The sequence below is a fragment of the Myotis davidii genome, unplaced genomic scaffold (assembly GCF_000327345.1).
Source record: "Myotis davidii unplaced genomic scaffold, ASM32734v1 scaffold1467, whole genome shotgun sequence".
NCBI lineage: Eukaryota > Metazoa > Chordata > Mammalia > Chiroptera > Vespertilionidae > Myotis > Myotis davidii.
This window is the reverse complement of record NW_006298267.1, coordinates 661,038-682,644: the sequence shown is the minus strand read 5'-3', so window position 1 is coordinate 682,644 and position 21,607 is coordinate 661,038. Positions and strand designations below refer to the sequence as shown.

General features: G+C 53.6%; 1 protein-coding gene across 1 annotated transcript in view; it reads right to left on the bottom strand.

Annotated features, from left to right (window-relative positions):
• Nucleotides 1-21,607, bottom strand: part of OSBPL1A (oxysterol binding protein like 1A) — a 116,357-nt gene that overhangs the window by 79,359 nt on the left and 15,391 nt on the right. The window contains exons 7-13 of the mRNA XM_006773861.2: nucleotides 19,494-19,597; nucleotides 18,701-18,774; nucleotides 18,524-18,587; nucleotides 17,125-17,223; nucleotides 15,310-15,432; nucleotides 8,671-8,752; nucleotides 2,612-2,718 (exon numbers count right to left, since the gene is read on the bottom strand). Of these exons, the coding sequence (XP_006773924.1) occupies nucleotides 2,612-2,718; nucleotides 8,671-8,752; nucleotides 15,310-15,432; nucleotides 17,125-17,223; nucleotides 18,524-18,587; nucleotides 18,701-18,774; nucleotides 19,494-19,597 (653 nt within the window). The remainder of the gene's footprint in view (nucleotides 1-2,611; nucleotides 2,719-8,670; nucleotides 8,753-15,309; nucleotides 15,433-17,124; nucleotides 17,224-18,523; nucleotides 18,588-18,700; nucleotides 18,775-19,493; nucleotides 19,598-21,607) is intronic.

The window sequence follows — 21,607 nt, the reverse complement described above, 5'->3', positions numbered from 1 at the left end:
GCAGAGACTCCAGGAGGAGACAGACAGAGAGGGGCGGGCAGGCGGGCAGGCCTGGCAATGGCTGCCTAGCGCTGAACCGAGTTCCGCTCAGAGCCGAGCAGGAGGAGACGCTGTCAGAGAGACAGAGCGAGGCCTGGAGGGCGTTCACGTTGGGAACGAAGGGATCAGGGACCATGACTCAGGGCTGTGACCAGCACAGCGAGCGAGTAGGTACAGCGACCAGGACGTTCGTGACGAGTCACACGAGACAGGATTTGTCCCCAAAGAAGCATCAGTCCGAGCACAGCCCTGCCCGCAGGCCCTGCCGCAGCCGAATCTTCCCGTGACACACGCAGCCCGAGATTCCCATCACGCCGGGCCGCACGCCTCGGCAGGGCGGAGACGACGAGGGAGTAAACATCTCACCCGAGAGCCACGCCAACCGTAGGAGGCAAGTGCCTACCTGGAAAAGCAGGTCTGACTAGTGTCGGGAGCTCGACCCACAGAGAAGGGCACCCGCAGTGACGTCTGTCTGACAGGTACCCACTGCGACACCCCCTCCGCTGAGGGCAACCACAGGACAAAGCTCATTCAGGATCCCCGTTTCTACCCCTTGAACACAAGGTTAGAGAAAGACCACCACATGAACATGCTCGTACGTTTCCCAAGGCTCCCCCTAAAACAGCGGTTCTCAACCTGTGGGTCGCGACCCCTTTGGCGCTCGAACAACCCTTTCACAGGGGTTGCCTAAGACCATCCTGCATATCAGATATTTACATGACGATTCATCACAGTAGCAACATGACAGTTACGAAGTAGCAACGAACATAATCTTATGGTTGGGTCACAGCATGAGGAACTGTATTAAAGGGCCAGAAGGTTGAGAACCGCTGCCCTAAAACATCCAGTGGGGTTCCCTTCAGCACGCCCATCACAAACCTGACAGCCTGCTGTATTGCAGCTTCCTTTCCAGCACAAGCAGTGTTATTTACGAGTAAAACACGCCCAGTCGTGCCTCCTTCACGTGGAGGCCGTAGGAAGTCCTCAGGATCTGGGTCGTGGCGCAGCATTCCCAAACAAGCAGGCGGCACCCCCGTGCCACACAAACAGAGGCCCTCAGCCGGGGCTCACGGTAAACCCTCCGGCTCGCACACAGCCAGGGGACTCTGCCTGTAGACGTAATTTTACCAAGTTTGTTACCTGGTTTTTGTTTTAATAAACAGGAGATTTAAAGAGTAAATCAGAAGGGATCAGTATTCCATGGCTAGAGGCAGGCACACAGTCGATCTAAAAATCAGAGAGAATTAAAAAAAAAAAAATCCATAAGGAGCCACAGAGAAAAGAGCTAATAATATTGTCATTGATTCTGTTTGGTGACAGATGGCGTGCGATAACACCGTGAGGTAGATAAATGCTGAGTCAGCATGCTGTGCACCTGAAACTGGAACTAATGTTACATGTCAACTATAATTAAAAATTTAAAAGAAGTTAGGGATCTTTTGAACCCAATAATAATAAAAATTTGGCCAAAAAAAAAAAAACCCCACTAAGGAACAAAAGAGATTCAAAAAGTCTTAGCAAAGAACTATATGATTTCACTCACATGTGGAATATGAAAATGAAAGCTATGAACACAAACAGCGTGTGGGCGTTGCCTGAGGGAGGGGGTGGGAGGAGAAAGGGGCCCTAATATGAGGGAACAGGAGATCTGACTCTGGGTGGTGGGCACATGGTCCCAGATACAGATGTTGTAAATTAGTAATCCACACATGAGACCTGTGTGTTCATGTTGACTAATGTCACCCAATAACATTTAAAATAAATATATATTGGATCTTCAAAAAAAAACTATGAGCAGGACTGGGCCATTTAGTCAAAAAACAGAGTCCTATGAGACTGCCCCCTCCAGGCACTTCTGTGTTAAGTTTAACAATTCGGCTTAAGAAACAAATGTGAGGCCCTGGCTGGATGGCTCGGGTGGTTAGAGCCTTGTCCCGATCTGCCAAGGTTGACGGTTCAATCCAGGTCAAGACACATACAAGAATCAACCGATGAACGCAAAAACGAGTGCAACAACAAGCTCATGTCTCTCTCCTTCCTCTCTCTAAAATCAATAATTAAAAAAAAAGTCAAACATTTAGAATAACTGTCATCAAAAAATATTAGAATGAAAACAGTATGCATTTCACCCACTGAGTTCAGTTCACACAGGTAAATAAAAGTATCAGATAGTTTTCACATAAAGGCCTTGGTCTCTAGAATATTTCCCTAACCCTCTTATTGGAACATTTCACCAGAAGTAGGACTTGAAAACACGCTTGTTAATAAACATGGCCATATCCACGACCTGGACAGTATGAACAGGAACTGTTTCGGAAGCACCCTGCCCAATTAAGGATGAATGAGTTCGGGGAGCACATGAGACCTTGCTCTGTGACATATGCCATCCATTTGGCTCAAACTATTATAAACATGCAAAAAAGTGGCTAAGATCTGGTGGAGAATGCAGCTTCCATGTCCTCTGCTGGCACCGTGGCTCCTGCCTGTGCACGTTCTGGAAGCACTGACCCACTGGGCGGCCAGTAGGCGACACGCCCTCGACTGCTGGGAAACGCGACTGCGCGGGACCTACCCCTTCCTGCTTCGCGAGGAGCGTGAGGCAGTCGCTCAGTGCCGCGCAGGTCTCCCTCGACGCCTCGGAGACCACGCCGACTTTCTGAAGAAAGGACGGAAGCATCTCTAGAAATAAACACATCCCCGTGAGAGGGACAGTGAGTCCTCGGTGTCACTCTGACCAAACACCCTCACAGCCACCAACTTCGGGTTTCTTGCCGCCACCTACACAGAGCGACAGTCCTGTCCCGGGCACAGTGAGCACCTGCGTTCGCAGGGCACAGAGACGCCCGGAAAGCGAGCGAGGCAGCCCTGGCCGGGGAAGGCTGGCGTCCCGCAAGGGGAGAGCCGGGCAGGACACGCGCCAGCAGGTAACAACCGTGTTTAAGAGACGCGCCGCCAGGAGGGCTGATGCACGCATGCCTGCATCACAGCTCCTTTCATGACGTTCCTGCACATCACTCAGCGCACTGCTGGACACACAGACGTCACCCCGTCGCTGGCAGGCTGGCCGAGGCACCTGAAGGCGGCATTCACCCAAGGTCCTCTGGTTCTTATCGGACAAATGTTTGGCACAAACAGGTCTTTTCACTCTCAAAGCTGTGCCCCTGTAGCTTCAGGGCCTTCTAGTAGGTTTGTCCCTACAGAGTTTCAGTATTTCTTAGAACATGTTTGTGTTCAGAAGAAAGAACTGGCAATGCAGTGGCCACCATATCCCCAGGTTCCACGCCTGAGAGCCACCAAGCACAGATCGAGACGATTCAGAGCGGAAATGGCATGTTGCTGCTGGCATGTACTGTGTGTGAAGCCCACGTGTGCAGACTTCTTTCTTCTCACTATTCCCCAGACGATGCAGTATAGCAACCATTCACATAGCATTTCCTTGCCTTCGGTATTATAAGTAACTGGAGATGATTTAAGGTGTGCAGGGTCAAGGTAGGTTACATGCAAATGCTATGCCTTTTATGCAACAGACTTGAGCATCTGCAGGTGTTGGTACCCAGGGAGGTCCTGGACCCAGTCCCCCTCAGACACAGAAAGGCCCCTGAGTGTATTTCCCCAGGTGCCCTGAAGAAACTGAACCATTTGCCCATTATCTTAACCCATTTACCATCACAGAAAACAGAAACGAGACAGAATGCCCGCCCATCACGTACAAGACAAGTACATGCCATTTCCCCTCTGGATTAATGCAGGGACACAGTTCAGTTAACGCCGAGTGGATTTTATGCTAACTATGCATTAGGATCTTTCCAATGTGTCTCTTCCATCAAATAAAAATCATAACATTGAGGGAGCTTTTCATCAAAAAAAAGGAAGACAATGAAACCAGCGGCATCCTTGGTATTTCAAGTCGCCTCACTCAGAACGCTGTTCTGAAAACAACGCAAGGCCGGTGAGCACAAGCAACCTCGTGAGCCCGAACGCCAGCAATCTCAATCGATTAGGACATACGACAGTGGGCTCTCCGATCAAGAGACAAGTTTCAAATAAGAAATAAAAGTAAGTAAAACCTTCAAGAACACATGACAGATTATCCGTGACCATATTTTCTACGTGATAAAATTGTGAATAGTATTCGTCTAGATTTTTTATTTTCTAAAATTTCTATAAAAATATGATTTAAGCAAAGAAAAGTCCCTTTCTTGGAAAAATTATGCCTCACAACTCGGAAGGCGGAAGTGGGCGCCAGGAAGAGGTCAGCGGGGGTGAGTTGTACACACGCGCTCACTAACATCCGGACACGAAGGCCACACGATGTTGCACTATTTCCCATCGTAGGAGCGTCCTCGCGCTGGCGATCCCTCACTGCGCCCCAGTGAGACGACTGCGTTCTGAGGGAAACCTGACTTTCCGGGATTTACTTTTCACTTGGAGCCTTTGCTGCACACGTGAGATCCCTCCTGTACGGGGCTCCAAACAGCAGGTGACAGTGCCATGTGCTGGGCTCCGTCCGACCTGAACAGTCCCTCCACAGACTCAGGGCTGCGGCTGAGGGGGGAGATGCACAGGAGAACAGACAGCTCTGCCCCCGCTGGGGGTAACCCAGTAACGTTCCACTTCCAGGGTCACGCGCCAGGAAGCACAGGCACAGCCCCTGCGTTACGTAGCGTCACGCGCTAAACCATCTCCCATTGTGCCCGTGAGACATTCCTCACTTCAGACACCACTGGTCAGCATAAAGCAAACACTAACTGTCAAAATCAATGTTTAAGGACACATGCAAGCTTGTTTCAAAAGACATCCCAAGAAATACATATTGTTTCTGTAAGACTCTATTGAAGGAGTATCCAATTCTTCTGTCCAAACAGACTCGAAAGTTACCTAATTTCTCTGACAATCTGGTGTTGAAAGATCCAGAAGTTACTATTCACCTGCCTGGTGGTTTGGTGCAGGAGCCGGTGGATTTGGGGTGCTGGGACGGGGGGGGGGGGCGGCACAGCACGTTTCTTACATAAGGACGGATGCATGTGGTTATAGAACTGGAACTGCTCAGCTTCTAGACAAGTTACCCGGGGGGATCACTGCAAACTGTTTCAGTCAATTAATATTTAGAGATGAAGCTGCAATGAATAAACGCTAAGTGAACGAACAGCTAGCTGCCATATTCGGCCGACTATAAAAAAGTGGACACCTACTTCTGAGGAAAGTGTTATTTTTTATACGGAAGTTATTTTTGAACTCAGGAAAGATGCTCGAAGGTCCTGTGTGAAAACTCCCCTTTGGAGACATAAAAGCTCGCACCTGTGGCTCCCAGGACACTCACGGTGATGCCCATCTGGGTGAACTGCCAAGGAAACACCTGCTTCTTGTTATGTGGACAAAACAGAGCCTGGCACAGGCAGCTCCCCTGGTGCTGACGCAGGAAAGGCCGCTTGGCCCATGTAACCTCACTTCTTCGTCAGCTCGACGGCTCCCAGGCGGTCTTCCTGTAAAGGTTTCTTTTCCTAGAAACAGGCCTCCAGACCTTTGTTCCAGATGCTTCCGCTTCCCTGAGCCTGGAAATAGTAATTCTTCATGTTCAGAAGCTTCCGCGGGACCATCTCCCCAGCAGCACCCTGGAATATTCCAGGGAGCCAGCAGAGGAACAGAAGGCCGGGCAGGGCGGCCAGAGAGGCGTGGCTGTAACTTACAGGGAAGTGCTGTGGCCTACTTAGCGCCTGGCAGGGTGCGGAGGAGGGAACACAGAGAGGCGTCAGGTCAGACCATGGGGACGCTGGTCTGGGCAAGCTCAGCGTCTCCCTGGCTGAGGGAGGAGCCAGCAGTCAGAGGGAAAGGGACCAGCAGGCTGGGGGTCCTCAGAACGGCGTGGCCTCCGTGCTAAGCGAAGACCTGTGTGCGAGTGGATGTTCTGTGCAGAGGACATCGCCCACTGGGTTCTGGAAGGATCCTGGGAAGGGCGGGGAGGTGGCGGTGGACCTGGGCCAGTCTGCAGTGACCCCTGTGGGAGACGGCGTGGCAGGGGTGAACGTGGTGACGGGCGACCTGAGGCATCGATCCTGATGCAGACTTTGCTGACTGAAGTGCCTCTCCCGCGAGGTCTCCTGTTTGCTAACCAGGGATGCGCTTACATGCAGTCGGTAGCGTGCAATGACGTGTGCGCATGAGGAGGCACATGGAGTATCGTTCAGCAACATGCAGCCACAGGCAGCAACGTTAACACGCGTCCACCCACGAATCCAACCCCAGCAATCCTTCAGCAATGAAGCCGAGGTCGCATGTAAATGCCCACACGCAGTACTTGTCATTCCTTAGAGCGGGGGGGCGGGCGGTTTGGGTGGTGCTGTTTCCGCAGCCAGGCTGTGGGCGGAGACGGGAGGAGGCGATGGCAACGCTGGCCCTGGGAACCTCCAGCGGCCGTGCCAACCAGAGAGACCGACTCCGCTGCATCCGGAAGGCAGGGCGAGGGTCCACGCACGGGGATGAGAGGAGCATTTCAACAGGGGACACCGGACCAGAGACGAGGCATTTGGTCTAAAGCATCTTCGGGGCCCGGGCGAGCGCGTGACACACGGAGCTGCAAGGCAGCTGTGGGCCCCAGAAGCCCTGAACGCCGAGGGAGCGCCTGCGTTTTATCCTCTTGCTTCCAGGGCCCATAGGAGACATTTTCAACAGAAAAGCAGGATCCAAAAAGCATCTTTCTAAAATTAACCTGGCAAGCGACACGCAGCGTTTCACAGAACCGGAAAGCCATCTGAGCCTCCCTCCTGGCGGGAGGGGGAGGGGGAGGGGGAGCGTGGGGGCGGCAGGCAGCAGGCTGAGGTGGAGAGCTGACTAGAACGGTAGCCGTCTGAGCAAGGAAGCAGGGCACTGAGTCTTAACGTTCAAACCGTTTTGTACTAAACTGTTAGGCCATTTCGACCCTGAAACCTGGACTCTGTCCACAGACCTTTTAGTTTTGCATCTCGAGGCCGCCTGGAGGAGGGCGGGGCTTCCGACAACACCGTCCTTACCCCGCTCACTCACTGCACCATCCTGCAGGCATCATGTCTGTGCCTGTCGGGGGTAAGTCGATGGCAGGGCCCTGAGCCAGGCCGTAAGGTCACAGGCACACGTCTCCCAGTTCCCGGAGGCACCACAGGACGCACTGTCTCTGGGGTCTGAGCAGTGTCACACCTACAGGGCCACACGAGGCAGCCATCGTGGTGAGAGGCTCGTACAGGGGGGTCCGAGCCAAGGGAGCTGACTCCAGGTTTACCAAAGACTTGATTTGATTGTAGTTCTGATATAAGTTTTTTTCTTTGGTGCAAGTTAAGGAAATTAATCTTTATATTTCATCTCACTGTGGTTCTACATCTATATATATATATCTATATATAGATAGATAGATAGATATAGATATATATTTTTTATTGATTTCAGAGAGGAAGGGAAAGGGGGAGAGAGATAGAAACATAATGAAAAGAGAGAATCATGGATTGGTTGCCTCCTGCACGCCCCCTACTGGGGATGGGATCGAAGCTGCAACCTGAGCATGTGCCCTTGACCAGAATCGAACCTGGAACCCTTCAGGCCTCAGGCTGACGCTCTATCCACTGAACCACACCAGCCAGGGTTACATTTTTAAAATGTTGCTATATCTCTTCTTGCTTTGGATGGTTCTTGGAAAAGATAGTGTTTTAAGAGCCCACTGCTGGTCGATGGTCTTAGCATAACTCTATGCATACACTCCAGACCGCTGCAGAGGTGAATTCTAGCGAATAAAGCTGTGATTATTCCTTAAAATCCACTGCGGATGAACCGCACTAACACACTATTCCAGCCCAACTCATCATCAGAACGACCTCACCGCTGTCTCCACAGCTGTCCTCCTGCTGCGGTCACTGCTGACACACACCACTCCTGTGGAACCGGGGATGTCCGAGGCGCATCTGGAGACACAGCATCTACACCAGTTCCTCTAACGGGGACACTTCCTCACAGTCTCTGGGCACATAGACACGGAGCCTGGGAGTTCACTGAGGGAAACCAGCTCCCGCTTAACACGGATCGTTAGTAGTCACCTCGGAGAACGGAAGCGATCACACGCTCGTACCGACCGCACAGTCAGAGAAACAGCTGCTTAAGGCACGAAGTCAGTGGTACTTCTCAACACTTTCTATTGGTACGGGATCTGACACTGCGTGTTGTATCGGACTGTGTTTTGATTTCTGAAGGATCTAGTCAACTCCTAATGATTCGTAACTGTGGAGAGGGGAGACACGGGAAGGTGAGGCGTGCTGCCATCAGCAGACAGGCTCATGCAGAATCACAGAATTGGAACGCCCAGCCCTGGACACCGCCAGCCTCACTCACAGGAGGAAACGGCTCCTTGAGCAGCAGCCCGCGGGGGGCAGAGCAAGGGCCAGGCCAGGACCCTCACCGTGACTCCACACGCCAGTTCTCTCAAGTCACCAGCAGGATTCCAACCACAAAGTGAATTTCCAGCCCCAAAATGGTAACTTTGCCGCTGTTGTTCTTTTTCTTAAAAGAATAACAAGATTTAACCTAAAGGGCAAGCACCCAGGAGGATGGCTGTGTCGGAGGGCGGGGGCGGGGCTGGCTTCAGTGCCGTCTCTGGTTTCGGTGGTTTTTTACCTTTAGCCACGTCGCACTCCTCCACCATCTGGAGAAAGCCGGCGAGTTCCCTATCTAGTCGCTGCCGGCAGGCCTGCGCTTTCTGGAAGAGAAACACAAACAGAAAGAAACTAAATGAAAATGGACCATTAAGAGACTTTTTTATTACAGATGCTTTAATGTCCCATCAAAACCCTTAGTTCACAGGTTGATACACTGTAATACATTCTCCTAACAGAGCAAATGGTGAGGAAGACTGTTCCGACCTGAATGTAAGCTAATCACTACAGACTCACAAAAGCAAGTATTTCTAAATTCTAAGTACCTTCAGCATCTGCTGTGTAGGCACCGGACGATGGCACTCGCTGCTCCCCACACCCACACCCCATGCACGTCCAAGGCGGCCAGTCCCTGACTCAGCACCGGTTAATGGCCTTGATTAGGTTCATCGGGAAGTTACCAAATGCGTCCCTTACTGCGTCTTTCAACTATTAAAAAGTCCAGATGGTGCTCGCACTTGGAATCAGATGCCGAGCCCACTCAGCGCCCTAACTGCGGCCGCCCCCACAGAATCGGACACGCTAAGGACACGCTCTCCACGAGAAGCAGCTGACGACAATGAGGTGACGTCAGTGACAGACAGCACCCTTCCCGTCACACGGAGGTCTCCATTCCCAGGTCCTGACAGCAACGCAGACAGAGCGTCCATGTGCGCTGTGCCCGCCTCCGTGTGCACCCGGAGTCCAACATGCACGATCAGATAAGGCCATCCACTACATGAACAGTGTGACTGGAGTTTCCTTTACTTACGGTTTCCCTTCAGAGAGGGAAGACAAAGCAAGGAAACTGTGGCTGTACAGTGGACGGTGATGGGAGTAAAAACATCTGTTCCGAGAGCCTCGGCCTTAGGAGAGCCCGTGTGGGGAGAGAGCTTGTTCAGCTTCGTGACTGGCACCGTGACCCCCGCCGGGTCTCTGAGCCAGGGACACTCGCCCTGCTCTCCTGTGGAGTCTCAGTGCGGGCTGCTCAGCCAGCCACGGAGGAACTGGTCCTGGGAGCACGTGAGTGGCGGGCGCGTCCTCCTGAAGCCTGCGTGACTCTGAGTTCTCACAACATGAAAACGCAGTTCACCTGTTCTGAGAGCGTCCCCCACGGCGCCTTTCAAGCCCCACAGAAGTGCAGCGGTTTGCTGGGCGACCTCTCACAGGGCGAGGGAGGTGGACAAGTGGATCTGGGGGCTGAGACCTGCGCTGGGACCACATGGAGCTCACGCCTTATTCACTCCCTCCTCCCTCCAGGCCTACAGAGCTCAGCATCCGCTTTCCTGCCGTGGGGAGCGAGGTGCACGAAGGCGAGAACTGGCCTCACTTGCAGGCGGCGAGCCCCTTGCCAACACGCTGGTCCCCAGGTGACAACGAAGGACAGAGCCGCCCCCACCGCATCGTCCTCGACACCTGCCTCTCCCGCCTCCCCTCGCACGTCCACCTGCCTCAGTGACCAGTTCCCGACAACTGACTTGCTCTCCAGCGTCCTCACAGACCAGCTGGCGGGGGTCACTCCACGCACCCTGCTCTAGGGGGCACCAGGGGCCCTGCCATCGACAACGGCGCCATCTGACCGACACGGAGAACGGGAAGAGGCAGTAAGACGGAGCACGCTGTCCGACTCGCTGCCACACTGCTCAGCAGCCGTCGGTTCTTTTCTGAAACCTGAGTCACTTATGAAGGTTAACGCCTGCGTGTTCTCCGTGAGTCCAGCGTGGAGCCTCTTCCTGGCGTCCATGCCGCTGCCCGGGTGCGACGAAGGGACTGTTTTAGGTTTTACTCTTTATTGGTTCCACAGCCAGGGGGTCCCACTGGGAGCCATGTTCTAACGCCAGGTGTGGCAGTATTTTAAAGCCACATTCTACAGGCACAGAGCACAGTACCAGCATCGTACCACGGACGGGGGCCTGTGGACATGAGCCCACGGACAGAGGCCCACAGGGCCAGGTGAGCAGTGAGCCCCTCCCACAGCCGGGCCTCCTGCGCCCCCTCCACCCACCAAGGTGCAAGCTGTTGGCTTTGTTGGACTTCGTTGACGTTGACCGACTTCACGGTCCCTGCCCCACAGGCCAGCTTTAACGTGTGTCCCAAGGAGGGGCCTCGGGGAGAGGGGGACAGAGTGGGAGGGAGGAGCCATGACTTCCGGGCTCGGCCAGTGCCGGGAGCCAGTCCATCCTTGCTGTTTCAAGGGACCTGGCATATATGGCATACTGTTCTTAATATGTTTTGCTCACCTTCTTGGCACTATGTGTTTTAACCAAGGCCACCTCTCCGAGAAAGGTTGTTTCCCCAGGTAGGGGTTTTCCCCTGAAGTTAGGGAGGGAATAAAACCCCTTAACTAAGTGCCAGGCAGGTAATTAATCACTTTAACTACGAACAATCATGCTTAAGCTACATAATCTTTACTCCCTGGAATGGAGATAAGAAACACCCTAACCTTTGGAATAGAGATTGATAGGATTGGAATCAACTGGTATAAATACAGATATAACAAGACAACAGGACTCAGAACTTAGAAGACAGAACTTAGAACTCAGAACTTAGAAGACAGAACCTACACAGAACCTAGAGACAGAAGAACTTCGCTGGAGAGAACATGGCAAAAGATCCTGGACAGAACCTGGCTACAGAACTTGGTTGGAGAACCTAGACAGAACCTGGCTGAAGAACCCGGCTACAGAACCTGGCAACCCAACCTGGCTGGAGAACCTAGCAAGAGAACATGGACACAGAACTTGGCTGGAGATTGTGGCTAGAGATCCTGGCAAGGCTGCTGATCAACTGAACGCTGTCTCCGTGGCCTTCCTTCTTCGCCGACTCCGTCCACACCTTTGGGGACCCCTGGACATGCTGGGGTTGGACCCCAGCAGGCCAGGACGCCCCACCTGTGGGGAGCAGCCCGCCTGCCACGTGCAGTCTAGGCAGCAGACGATTGACCGGGCGCGAGAGGAGGTCGGCACCAAAGGGCAGACAGAGACTCCGCGGACTTACACCCCGGGACACGCAGCACCGCCCGCCTCTTGCCACCGGCAGCAACGGGGGCCGCGGGCAGGGGCTCGGGCTGAGGGAGAGGAGCTGCTACACCCCACAGGGCGGCTGTCAGGCAGGTGGGGACGTGCCAAACTCATGCAGCTGAAGACGTCAAATGCGTGCAGCTTGCTGCCTAGAGTCACTGCATCACATTGAACACTGAGCAGCATGTATCGCAGACCCTAAGGACACCCCACTCCCCTCCGAGTCCCCCTACGTCCGCCACGGCCAAGAGGACGCCATCCCCCACCGCCCGCCATCGCAGCGTCCCTACGCCTGCTCTTGCTGCTGCCTGGTGGTCGCCGGGGCGGCTCCGTACCCTCACGTGTTGTTGTGGGACAGACATTTACACAAGCAAACCCAGGCCAGAGAGAGATGCCGCTCCTCCTCACACACATCAGCCCTCGAGACGTTTCCACCCTTTCCCAGCCTCCAGGCAAAGGCTGCTGCCCGTTCCTGTCTTCCGGCCCTGAGTGCACAGCCCTGCTCCTCTTCCCCGGGGGGCAGCGCGTTCATAGCTCCCCTCCCGCTCCACTCCCGCTCCTCAATCCTGCACGGACACCCGCCCTGCACCTCCAGCCTGTGCGGACGACAGTCCTCTCTCTGCACATTCACTTCATTAGGGATCATTTATTCTAAATCAGGGAAGTTTGATATCACTTTCCCATTCGGTTAAAGGCAGCAGCATCTGCTCATTACTCCTGATCCTGCAGAACCAAGCGTGTCCAACAAAGAGGCCCCGCTTGGCGAGCGCCGCCCCGAGCCTAAGGGCGGGCAGCGGTGATGGCAGCCTTGTCTCCGTGCCCGCGGCGCGGCCCAGGCGGCCTGAGCACTGGCGGGGCCCGTCCAAAGGGCTGAGCTGACCGGGTTCTGATTATCTGCATGTCTAGTGGGCCCTGTGCGGCTCTCCGCCAATGCTGTGGGCGACTCTCTCTTCCAGTTGTCATTTCTGCACAATTCCCCAATGGCAGGAAGCCGCCATGGCCAGGACTGGTTGCATCCCCTCTCCCTGAGGCCTGGCCTCAGGCAGGACAGATGGACAGCTGGGAGGACAGCGGTCAGACCGCGGAGGCCCTCGTGTCGAGGGGAGGAAATCGAGACCAATACCACCATATAACACAGTCAGGTGTTCCAGCCTCAGCTGACGCCCCCCTTTCTTGTAGGCCCACTTTCCGGCCCAGAGCGGGCTGAGGGAAGAGGGTCCCTGATGGCCATCGGGGGTTGGAGAGCGTCCCATCCCGTGTCCCTGACCTCCTCTGGGAAGCCGGCAGGCGCCCAGAGCTGGCCCCACCATGCCCTGGCGCCCTAAGACCTGGAGACCCAGGGCCTGCGGGGCCGGCCTCCACAAGCTCATTTCCAAGTTCACCTACGTGGGACCGACCTGCAGAAGCCACAACAGAGTGAGAATTCACAGACGAGCATTTAAATCCTGTGGTCAGAGATGAGGCTACAGCCCCCAAACCTGGAAGTGCTTGTCACTGGCTAAGGGCTCACTGACTTCAGGTGAGAAAAAATCTAGAAAGCAGCCGCGGGCGTGGCTCGGGGGCTGAGCATCAACCTGCGAACCAGGAGGCCACAGTTCAATTCCCGGGCAGGGCACACGCCTTGGATGCAGGCTCAGTCCCCAACAGGGAGAGTGCAGGAGGCAGCCGATCCATGACTCTCTCTCGCTTCCTCTCCCTTCCTCTCTGAAATCAATAAAAATACATATTTTTTAAATCTAGAAAAGAAACACTTCATGGTTGTGAAGTTAACACAGAAACACAATATTCAAACGAGTAAAATGAAAGGCATAGTTGAGACTGAGAAACCAAAAAATTTGAAAACTGTGCCAAAGAAGAAACATTTCTTCAAGAAAGTTGGTAAATAATATGCAAATTAGTAGACTTTGATTTTACCTATAGCTTCCACTAAAAAGGTCATAAAATTCCATAATCCTGGAAAGATATTGGTGCACGCTGCGTCCTCCCAGGTTTCATCATCGACTGAATTCGGAGGATAGATGAACTGGAGAGGAGTTCTTTTCACACAGGGAATACTGACTGACCAACAGTTAAAATATGTAGCAACGTTTTTTATTTAACACGATTTTGGCCATAGATACTTAAGCCTTCTTTATCTATCCACACAGCTTTAATGTCGGTGCAATGCTCTGGTAGATGTAACCCGTGCAAAGTTCCCTGGCCTGAAAATTACGTGGTTGGCACATCACACACTGGGCTGATAGATCCTGGGAATATCTCAATACAGCGCGAAAGCTCCACGTCTTCCTGTCCGTCATACAAGGAGGCCGGACCAAAGACTGAGCTCTTTCTCACCTAAATGGAAGGCCCTGAACACATTTCGTACCGCTCAGGAGTTTTCTCGTGTTTCGTGCGCCATCTGTTAAGGACCGCTCACGAGTGTTCTCGTTTTTCACGCCCATGGAAAAAGGAGCGGATCTAGAAACTTATGTAAATTTTGTTTGGTCCCTCTTCATAGAGGAAAATGTGTTACGCAGTACCATACGTTAAAGAAGTACTAGGAACTTTGTTTGTTTTTGTAAATAAAAATGTTATAATTATTGAAAAAAACACCTCAAGTGCATTATGATGATTTAAATAATGTGGTTTGCCCAAAAACGTGCGGTCCTGGGCGTGTGCCTCAGAGATTTCTAGGCGACGCAGTGTGTCAAGAGAACGCCTGAGGGGTCAGCAAACAATCTCATTCAAGCTGGTGATTTAGAAACACTCATTTCCTGCAAGTTTTTCACTTCATTTTTAAAAAGGATTACAGCCCTAACTGGTGTGGCTCCGTGGATAGAGTGTCAGTCTGCAGACTATAGGGTCCCGGGTTCGGTTCCAGTCAAGGGCACATGCCCTGGTTGTGGGCTCGATCCCCAGTAGGGGGCGTGCAGGAGGCAGCCGATCAATGATTCTCTCTCATTGATGTTTCTATCTCTCTCCCCCTTCCTCTCTGAAATCAATAAATACATATATAAAACAGATTACATTTAGTGGGCAAATACATATTCTCTGACACAATTATTTGGACTGAAATGCATGTTCCTCTCTGAGTTATAATTCCTCCAACCCAATTCTCACTTAAAAGTCAGAGCCAAGAACAAAATACCCTCGTGTCCGTGACGACACGCAGGCTGCGGCTTCTGCCGGGATGAGGCATTGCTGTCCCTTCCGAGGAGGCTCGCACTCCGCCGACGCTCCCTCACCTGACCCACAGAGCACAGACCGCAGGGGCTCCGTCCTCCTGGGACTCGGGCCAGCGGGGCCTCGCTGTGGCTGCATTGTTTAACTCTGCTAGTGCAGTGAAGTCACAAAGGGCAGTGAGGCAGGCGCCCCCTGCTGGTGGCAGTCCTCCAGTGGAGAACAATCTGCACAATGCACACGTTAACAAGGCCGGACGCGTGTGGTCACACCCTTAGAGCACAGAGCCACGGTGGACAGTGTCACCATAACGCACAGTATCGTACACTATGACCGGACAAAGAGCAACACTATGTCCACGGCCAGAACTCACATTACAAACATTCGGTTCCTGGTGAACCTGAATGAGAGTGCCATAGAGGCAGGTGAGCCTTCATACTTACCTCCAAGGACTCCCGCAGGTCCCCAGCAGAGCCTGCCTCCTCCTCCTCCTCGTCCGGCACCTGGTCCTGGGAGCAGTAGTGCGTGCTGTAGGCCGCGTGCTCCTCAATCGCCTGCAGCCAGTCCTGAGGAGCCCAAACAGTTAAATTAAAGGGACATGTGCCGGCCAGTGTGGCTCAGTGGGTGAGCATCAATCTATGATCCAGGGGGTCACGGTTCGATTCCCAGTCAGGGCATAAGCCCAGGCTGTGGGCTCAGTCCCCAGTGGGGGGTGTACAGGAGGCAGCTGATCCATGGTTCTCGCTCATCACTGATGTCTGTCTGTCTGTCTGTCTCTCTCTCTCTCTTTTTATAATATATAACAATAATAATAAATAAAATATTGATTTTTTTGAGGTCAGCAGAACAGACCAATAGCTAAGTGTGTATAATTGGAAAAAATTAGAAACAACTATCAAATAAGAAAATGATTTTTTAAAATATTCATAAAATCTGCTTTTCACAATATTTCTGCAACTTTGAGATATATTTTACATATTACATAATTTACTCATTTCAAATGTAAATTAATTTAAATAAAATGTACTAATTTATAACTTGCACCCCCAAAAGTTCCCAGTATTTTTTAAAAATATCATCTATAAGTTATATACTCATTGATATTAGTAGTTAAAGACATTATAAAAACTAAGTAATGGGGTAGAGTTTTGCGTTTAAAATACTAGGTTCTCAAAACTGTTGAATAAGTTATTGTACAATAACATATCCAAAAACAATTTTACTAACTTGCAATCGAATTATAAGCAAAAGAAACTCAGGTCATTTTCAGAGAACTAACAATTACCTTTATGCTTTAACGTTTACTATGTTTTTTTAACAATCAGTGACTTTACAAAAAGACCAAATATTTGCCCTAAAATACCCGTCTTACTTATTCCTCACTATAGTATTACTCAGGGTCAAATCTTCCATTTCATGAAATGTTGGGACTGTCATAATTTGAATGATTCAGGGTTCTTTGTGGGGCCACAATTAACCACATTGGAAGATAGATTCTCTCAACCCCTTACACAATTTACAAGAAACAAGAGAAGCCTGTGAATGCTGCTGTGAATGCAGCATGGCTCAGTGGTTGAACTCTGACCTATGAACCAGGAGGTCATGGCTCGATTCCCAGGACACACGCCCGGGTCGTGGGCTCGATCCCCAGTGTGGGGCGTGCAGGAGGCAGCCGATGGATGATTCTCTCTCATCACTGATGTTTCTCTCTCTCCCTCTCCCTCCCTCACTCTCTGACATCAATAAAAAAATATATATTTTTTTTTAAAGAACACGGCATCTCCATTGAAGCGACCGCACTATGAATTCCTGTCACCTGAACCCTAACCTCTTGCTGCTACTATTGTTCAATTTACCAAAAAGAAGCCCTGAGTCCCCACGGGCGTGAACCAGAGCAGCTGGGCGGGTCCGCTCTGCCCTTGGGCCGTGACCTTGGAGAGCAGGGAGGAGGCAACACCCCATGGCCTGCAGCTTCCTCACCTACAAAGTCGGGGGCAAACTACACACCCTCAGGTCGTTTCCCAACCATGGGAGGCCTGTGCCTCCACAGAATCAAAACGAGAGACGTACGAACAGAAACACCTGCAGGTCCATGCGGGCGGAGCACCGACTCGCCAGCCAAACCCCAGAAGCTGCCATCAACCCCCCCCCGCCATTGAAAAGGTGCGACCAGCGAGGCTGGGGGGTTGCTATGGGGCTCCCATGCTTGTCTCTAATCGCCCTGTAGGTTTCAGGAGACCCGTGAACCCACAAATCACCTCTCTTGCCTGCGGAGGGCTGTTCTGAGGGACCTTGAAGCCGTGAACAGTGTCGTCAAAGCATTTAACGGAGAAGAGGCAGCTGTCACTGGGCTTGACCTTGGAGACAAGAAGGCAGTGAGACACCACCACATGCGCATGTAACAGAAGCCCCACAGCAACCCGCGACCTATGACCCAGGAGGTCAGGGTTCAACTCACAGCAGGGCACGTGCCCAGGTTTTGGGCTCGATCCCAGTGGGGGGTGTGCAGGAGGTACCCGATCAATGATTCTCTCATCACTGAAGTTTCTCTCTCTCTCTCCCTCTCCCTTCCTCTCAGAAATCAATAAAAATATATTTAAAAAATAAGAAAGAGAGAGAGAGGGAGAGAAGTGCTGATGGTGAGTGGCAGCCCTGCGGCAGCTGACACCTGAGGACACCTGGTGGGGACCCCAGGGACTGCGCCCAGGCTCAGGCTCAGACGGCCTCCCGGAGGAGAAGCTGCTGTCTCCTGAGCTCAGAGCCCGAGCTTCCTGCTCTGACACGGGCTTATCAGCACCAGGAAACCGCCCGTCCCACTGTCCTCCTTACCCACACACAAACACACATGCACACGCATGCACATGTGACCACACACAGAGCACAAACACATGTGCACACACATGCACACGTGACCAGAGAGCACAAACACACGTGCACACGCATGCACAAGTGACCACACAGCTCCTTTACCCATGCACACGCGTGCACACATATGCACACGTGACCCCACACAGCTCCTTTACCACACACAAACACGTGCACATGCATGCACACGTGACCACACACAGCTCCTTACCCGTGCACAAACACACGTGCACACGCATGCACACGTGACCACACAGACAGCTCCTTTACCCACGCACACACATATGCACACGCATGCACACGTGATCACACAGCTCCTTTACCCACACGCACACGTGCACACGTGACCACACACAGCTCCTTACCCATGCACACACGTGCACGTGCATGCACACATGACCACACACAGCTCCTTTACCCGTGCACACACGTGCACATGCATGCACACGTGACCACACACACACAGCATGGGCAGAAGTAGGCCTACAGTTGTGAGTACCCCAACAGCTCGTTCTTAAATCTTACTCACTCACTGGCTTGTTTCCCACTGAACTATAACCATCTCTGCCCCGCCCGCTCCATGCACATGTGTTCCTTACACATGTTCCCGGATCACTCATCTCTCGTCCCGCAATATGAGGATCAACCAAAGCTGGTCCGTTTAGACTGGAGACTCCCCCTCCTTGGCCCCAGCACGTCCACCCTGGATCTGCCGGGGCAGCTTATACACGAGGCCGGGCCATCGCTTGCAGAACCGGCTCCACGTGTGAGCAAAGATGTGTGTCGTCCTACCGTGCACACGGCTTGCGTGAGGTGTTTGCACCCCTGGCGGTAAATCTTACGGGCGGCGTCAGGCCTTCAAAATAAACATTAAATTTTCACGGTAAAAGGAGAAGAGATAAGTGAAAAGGTTCAACCTTCCCAAACGGGCATGCGACAATTTAACAAGAGTAACAACCGGACACTCACTGCTTCCGATACCAGGACAGGACGCCGTGCTCCAGCACCACCCAGAACAGCCTCCAGCCGAAAAACCGCGAGCTCTAAGGGAGAGCAAAGGGACCCGCTGACCCCGCAGCGCAAACACTGGCTGGGTCCCCGTCTGTGAGCGAGGCGTGCAGTGAGCACCCCAACACACTCCCACCTGGGCGCACCCCTCAGGGCAACAGAGGGGAGACACCCACACCCACGGATCCACGCCCACAGCTCTGTTCCCACAGGACTGTCCTGGGACATTTACACGAATTACCAGCGGTGGGCTAGCAAGGCCCTTCCTCAACGTCCTGAACTTCTAGACAGAATCATCCCGAATGTGTGTCACACGGGAGCACACACGCACGCAAACACGGAGGCAGTGCGGGCGACCGAGCACACCACAGCCCTCACCCAGCTCCGTCCCCAAACCACGGAGCTCAGACGCGCAGGAACGTCTGGCCCCAGAAAGACCTCGAAGGTGCTCTGACAATGCGGAGCTTAACTTCTTCCCACGTCCTCGTGGCTCATGGTTCATAACAAACAGTGATTCTGTGAGTCTGATCACATAAGAAAGACTGCTCCCCCCCATCCCCGCTCCGACACGTGGCCACCGGACAGGGCGAGACCACGGACACAGGGCAGCAGCCGCCATGCGTCGCCGAGTGCCGCCAGCAGGACACAGGGCTGCGTGAGAGGCGGGACGACCACCTCAGAAATGACCGGGAAACGTTTCATGAACACAGACCCCGAGCCTCCCTCCCAGGTTACGGTGAAAGTGCCCACCCACCTTCCAGAGGGGGCCTTCAAACCGCCTCAGCGCTCGGTACAGGGCCTGTGGGAAACGCGTCTCGTTATTTTCCGCGCCCTGGGCCAGGTGCAGGGGCTTCTGATCTGTGAAAAGCAAGGATGGCCATGTGACTGCAGCACAGGCCTGGCTCCACTTCCACCCCCACCCCCTTTCCTCCCCGATGCCCCTGAGCGGCCAGCTCCTCAGGGCCTCCTTTCGGCACCATGTCTGCTGACAGAGTAGCCAGGACGCTGTGAGAGCGCTGTGCCCTGCAGGCTCTCCTGCCCTGTGCCCTGCAGGCTCTCCTGCCCGTCCAGTCACTCCCTCAAGCTCTGTGCCCTGCAGCTCTCCTGCCCGTCCAGTCACTCCCTCAACCTCTGTGCCCTGCAGGTCCAGTCACTCCCTCAACCTCTGTGCCCTGCAGCTCTCCTGCCCGTCCAGTCACTCCCTCAACCTCTGTGCCCTGCAGCTCTCCTGCCTGTCCAGTCACTCCCTCAACCTCTGTGCCCTGCAGGCTCTCCTGCCCGTCCAGTCACAACCTCAAGCGCTGTGCCCTGCAGGCTCTCCTGCCCGTCCAGTCACTCCCTCAAGCTCTGTGCCCTGCAGCTCTCCTGCCCGTCCAGTCACTCCCTCAACCTCTGTGCCCTGCAGGTCCAGTCACTCCCTCAACCTCTGTGCCCTGCAGCTCTCCTGCCCGTCCAGTCACTCCCTCAACCTCTGTGCCCTGCACGTCCAGTCACTCCCTCAACCTCGCCGCCCCCTCCCCCACCCCCTGTGCCCGGCCGCCTCTCCTGCCCGTCCAGTCACAACCTCAAGCGCTGTGCCCTGCAGGCTCTCCTGCCGTCCAGTCACTCCCTCGGCTGCTGAGGGGCCCCGACCCGGGGCTTAAACAGCACTAGCAGCTCTCCCGGCTCAGGAGGTGAGATCCGCTCCCTCCCCTTCCCCAGCTTCCACAGGCCGATGACAGGCACCCTTGACGTGATGTGTGGCCCTCCCTCCTGCGGGGGCATCGCCCCAGCCTGTGCCCCATCTGTACACTCTCTCCTGACACTGGTCCTCCTGCCGCCTCCCTAGAAGAGCCGCGTGAACCCATGGGGCACCTGGGCAACAGCATCCTTTCCCCATACAGGTCCCCTAACTCCCATCTCTGGGGGCCAGGACCCCATCCATCCCCACAGCCACCAGCTGCCCCCAGAACTCAGGGCGATGGCCCCAGCTGAGGGGCCAAGGAGAGGGCAGTGGAGAGAGGAGCCAGTGAGATACTGTGGGAACGCTGCTCTCTGCGTGCAGGCGCTGGGCTTTGGCAAACGACAAGAACAGAATCTGCGTGTCAGTGACTAGTGAGCAGGACCCCGTGCAGGATGCTGCGAGGAAGCCACCTGGGGCCTGGGGGAGATCTAACCACTGGAGAAACAAAAGCTGTATGTTAACAATTTAAACACACACAGCCTTCCCCAAACAGCGCATCAGACGGAGACGCCGGAACAGAAGGAGACGCCGTGCAGGAAGGCAACACAGCCCACAGGTAACTGCTTCACCTGCAGGATGGTGTCTTACTAAGCACGCCGCCCCTGGCTCTCGGGAAGCCAGCTGGGGACAGAGACGTGTCTGCACGTTCTGGCATCTCCAAGGTGCTCTCTTCCTCTAACGCAGCTGGAGGCCCTGCCAGGGGCGTTTCCCATCCTCTGTTGCTTTATGAGGCAGATAACACCCCAACCAGACAGGCTGCGACCATGCAGGCCTCCAGGTACAAACACCTTTAGCTAATACCACCCCTGGCAGGTGTTGGACATGTTTTTGTATAAATATCTCCTAATGAGAGTCCCTGATGCACCAACTAATACTTGAGGCCCGGGGACTTAGCAGAGAACATGACAATGTGGGTGGGAATCATGGAAAAGGAAGAAGACAGTAAGTAAACAGACAGGAAATAGAGCAGAGGATAAAGCATGCTATGCCCATGTGTTACGTGGATGAGTGATGGATACCAGCTCAGCCTGGAGACGGGGGGTGTTTACATGGAAAGGAAGCGGTCAGAGTGGTGGAGGGGCAGCTGCAGCAGAGGCCTGGGCAGGAGCTGCGGGGGCAGGAGCTGCGGGGGCAGGAGCTGCAGT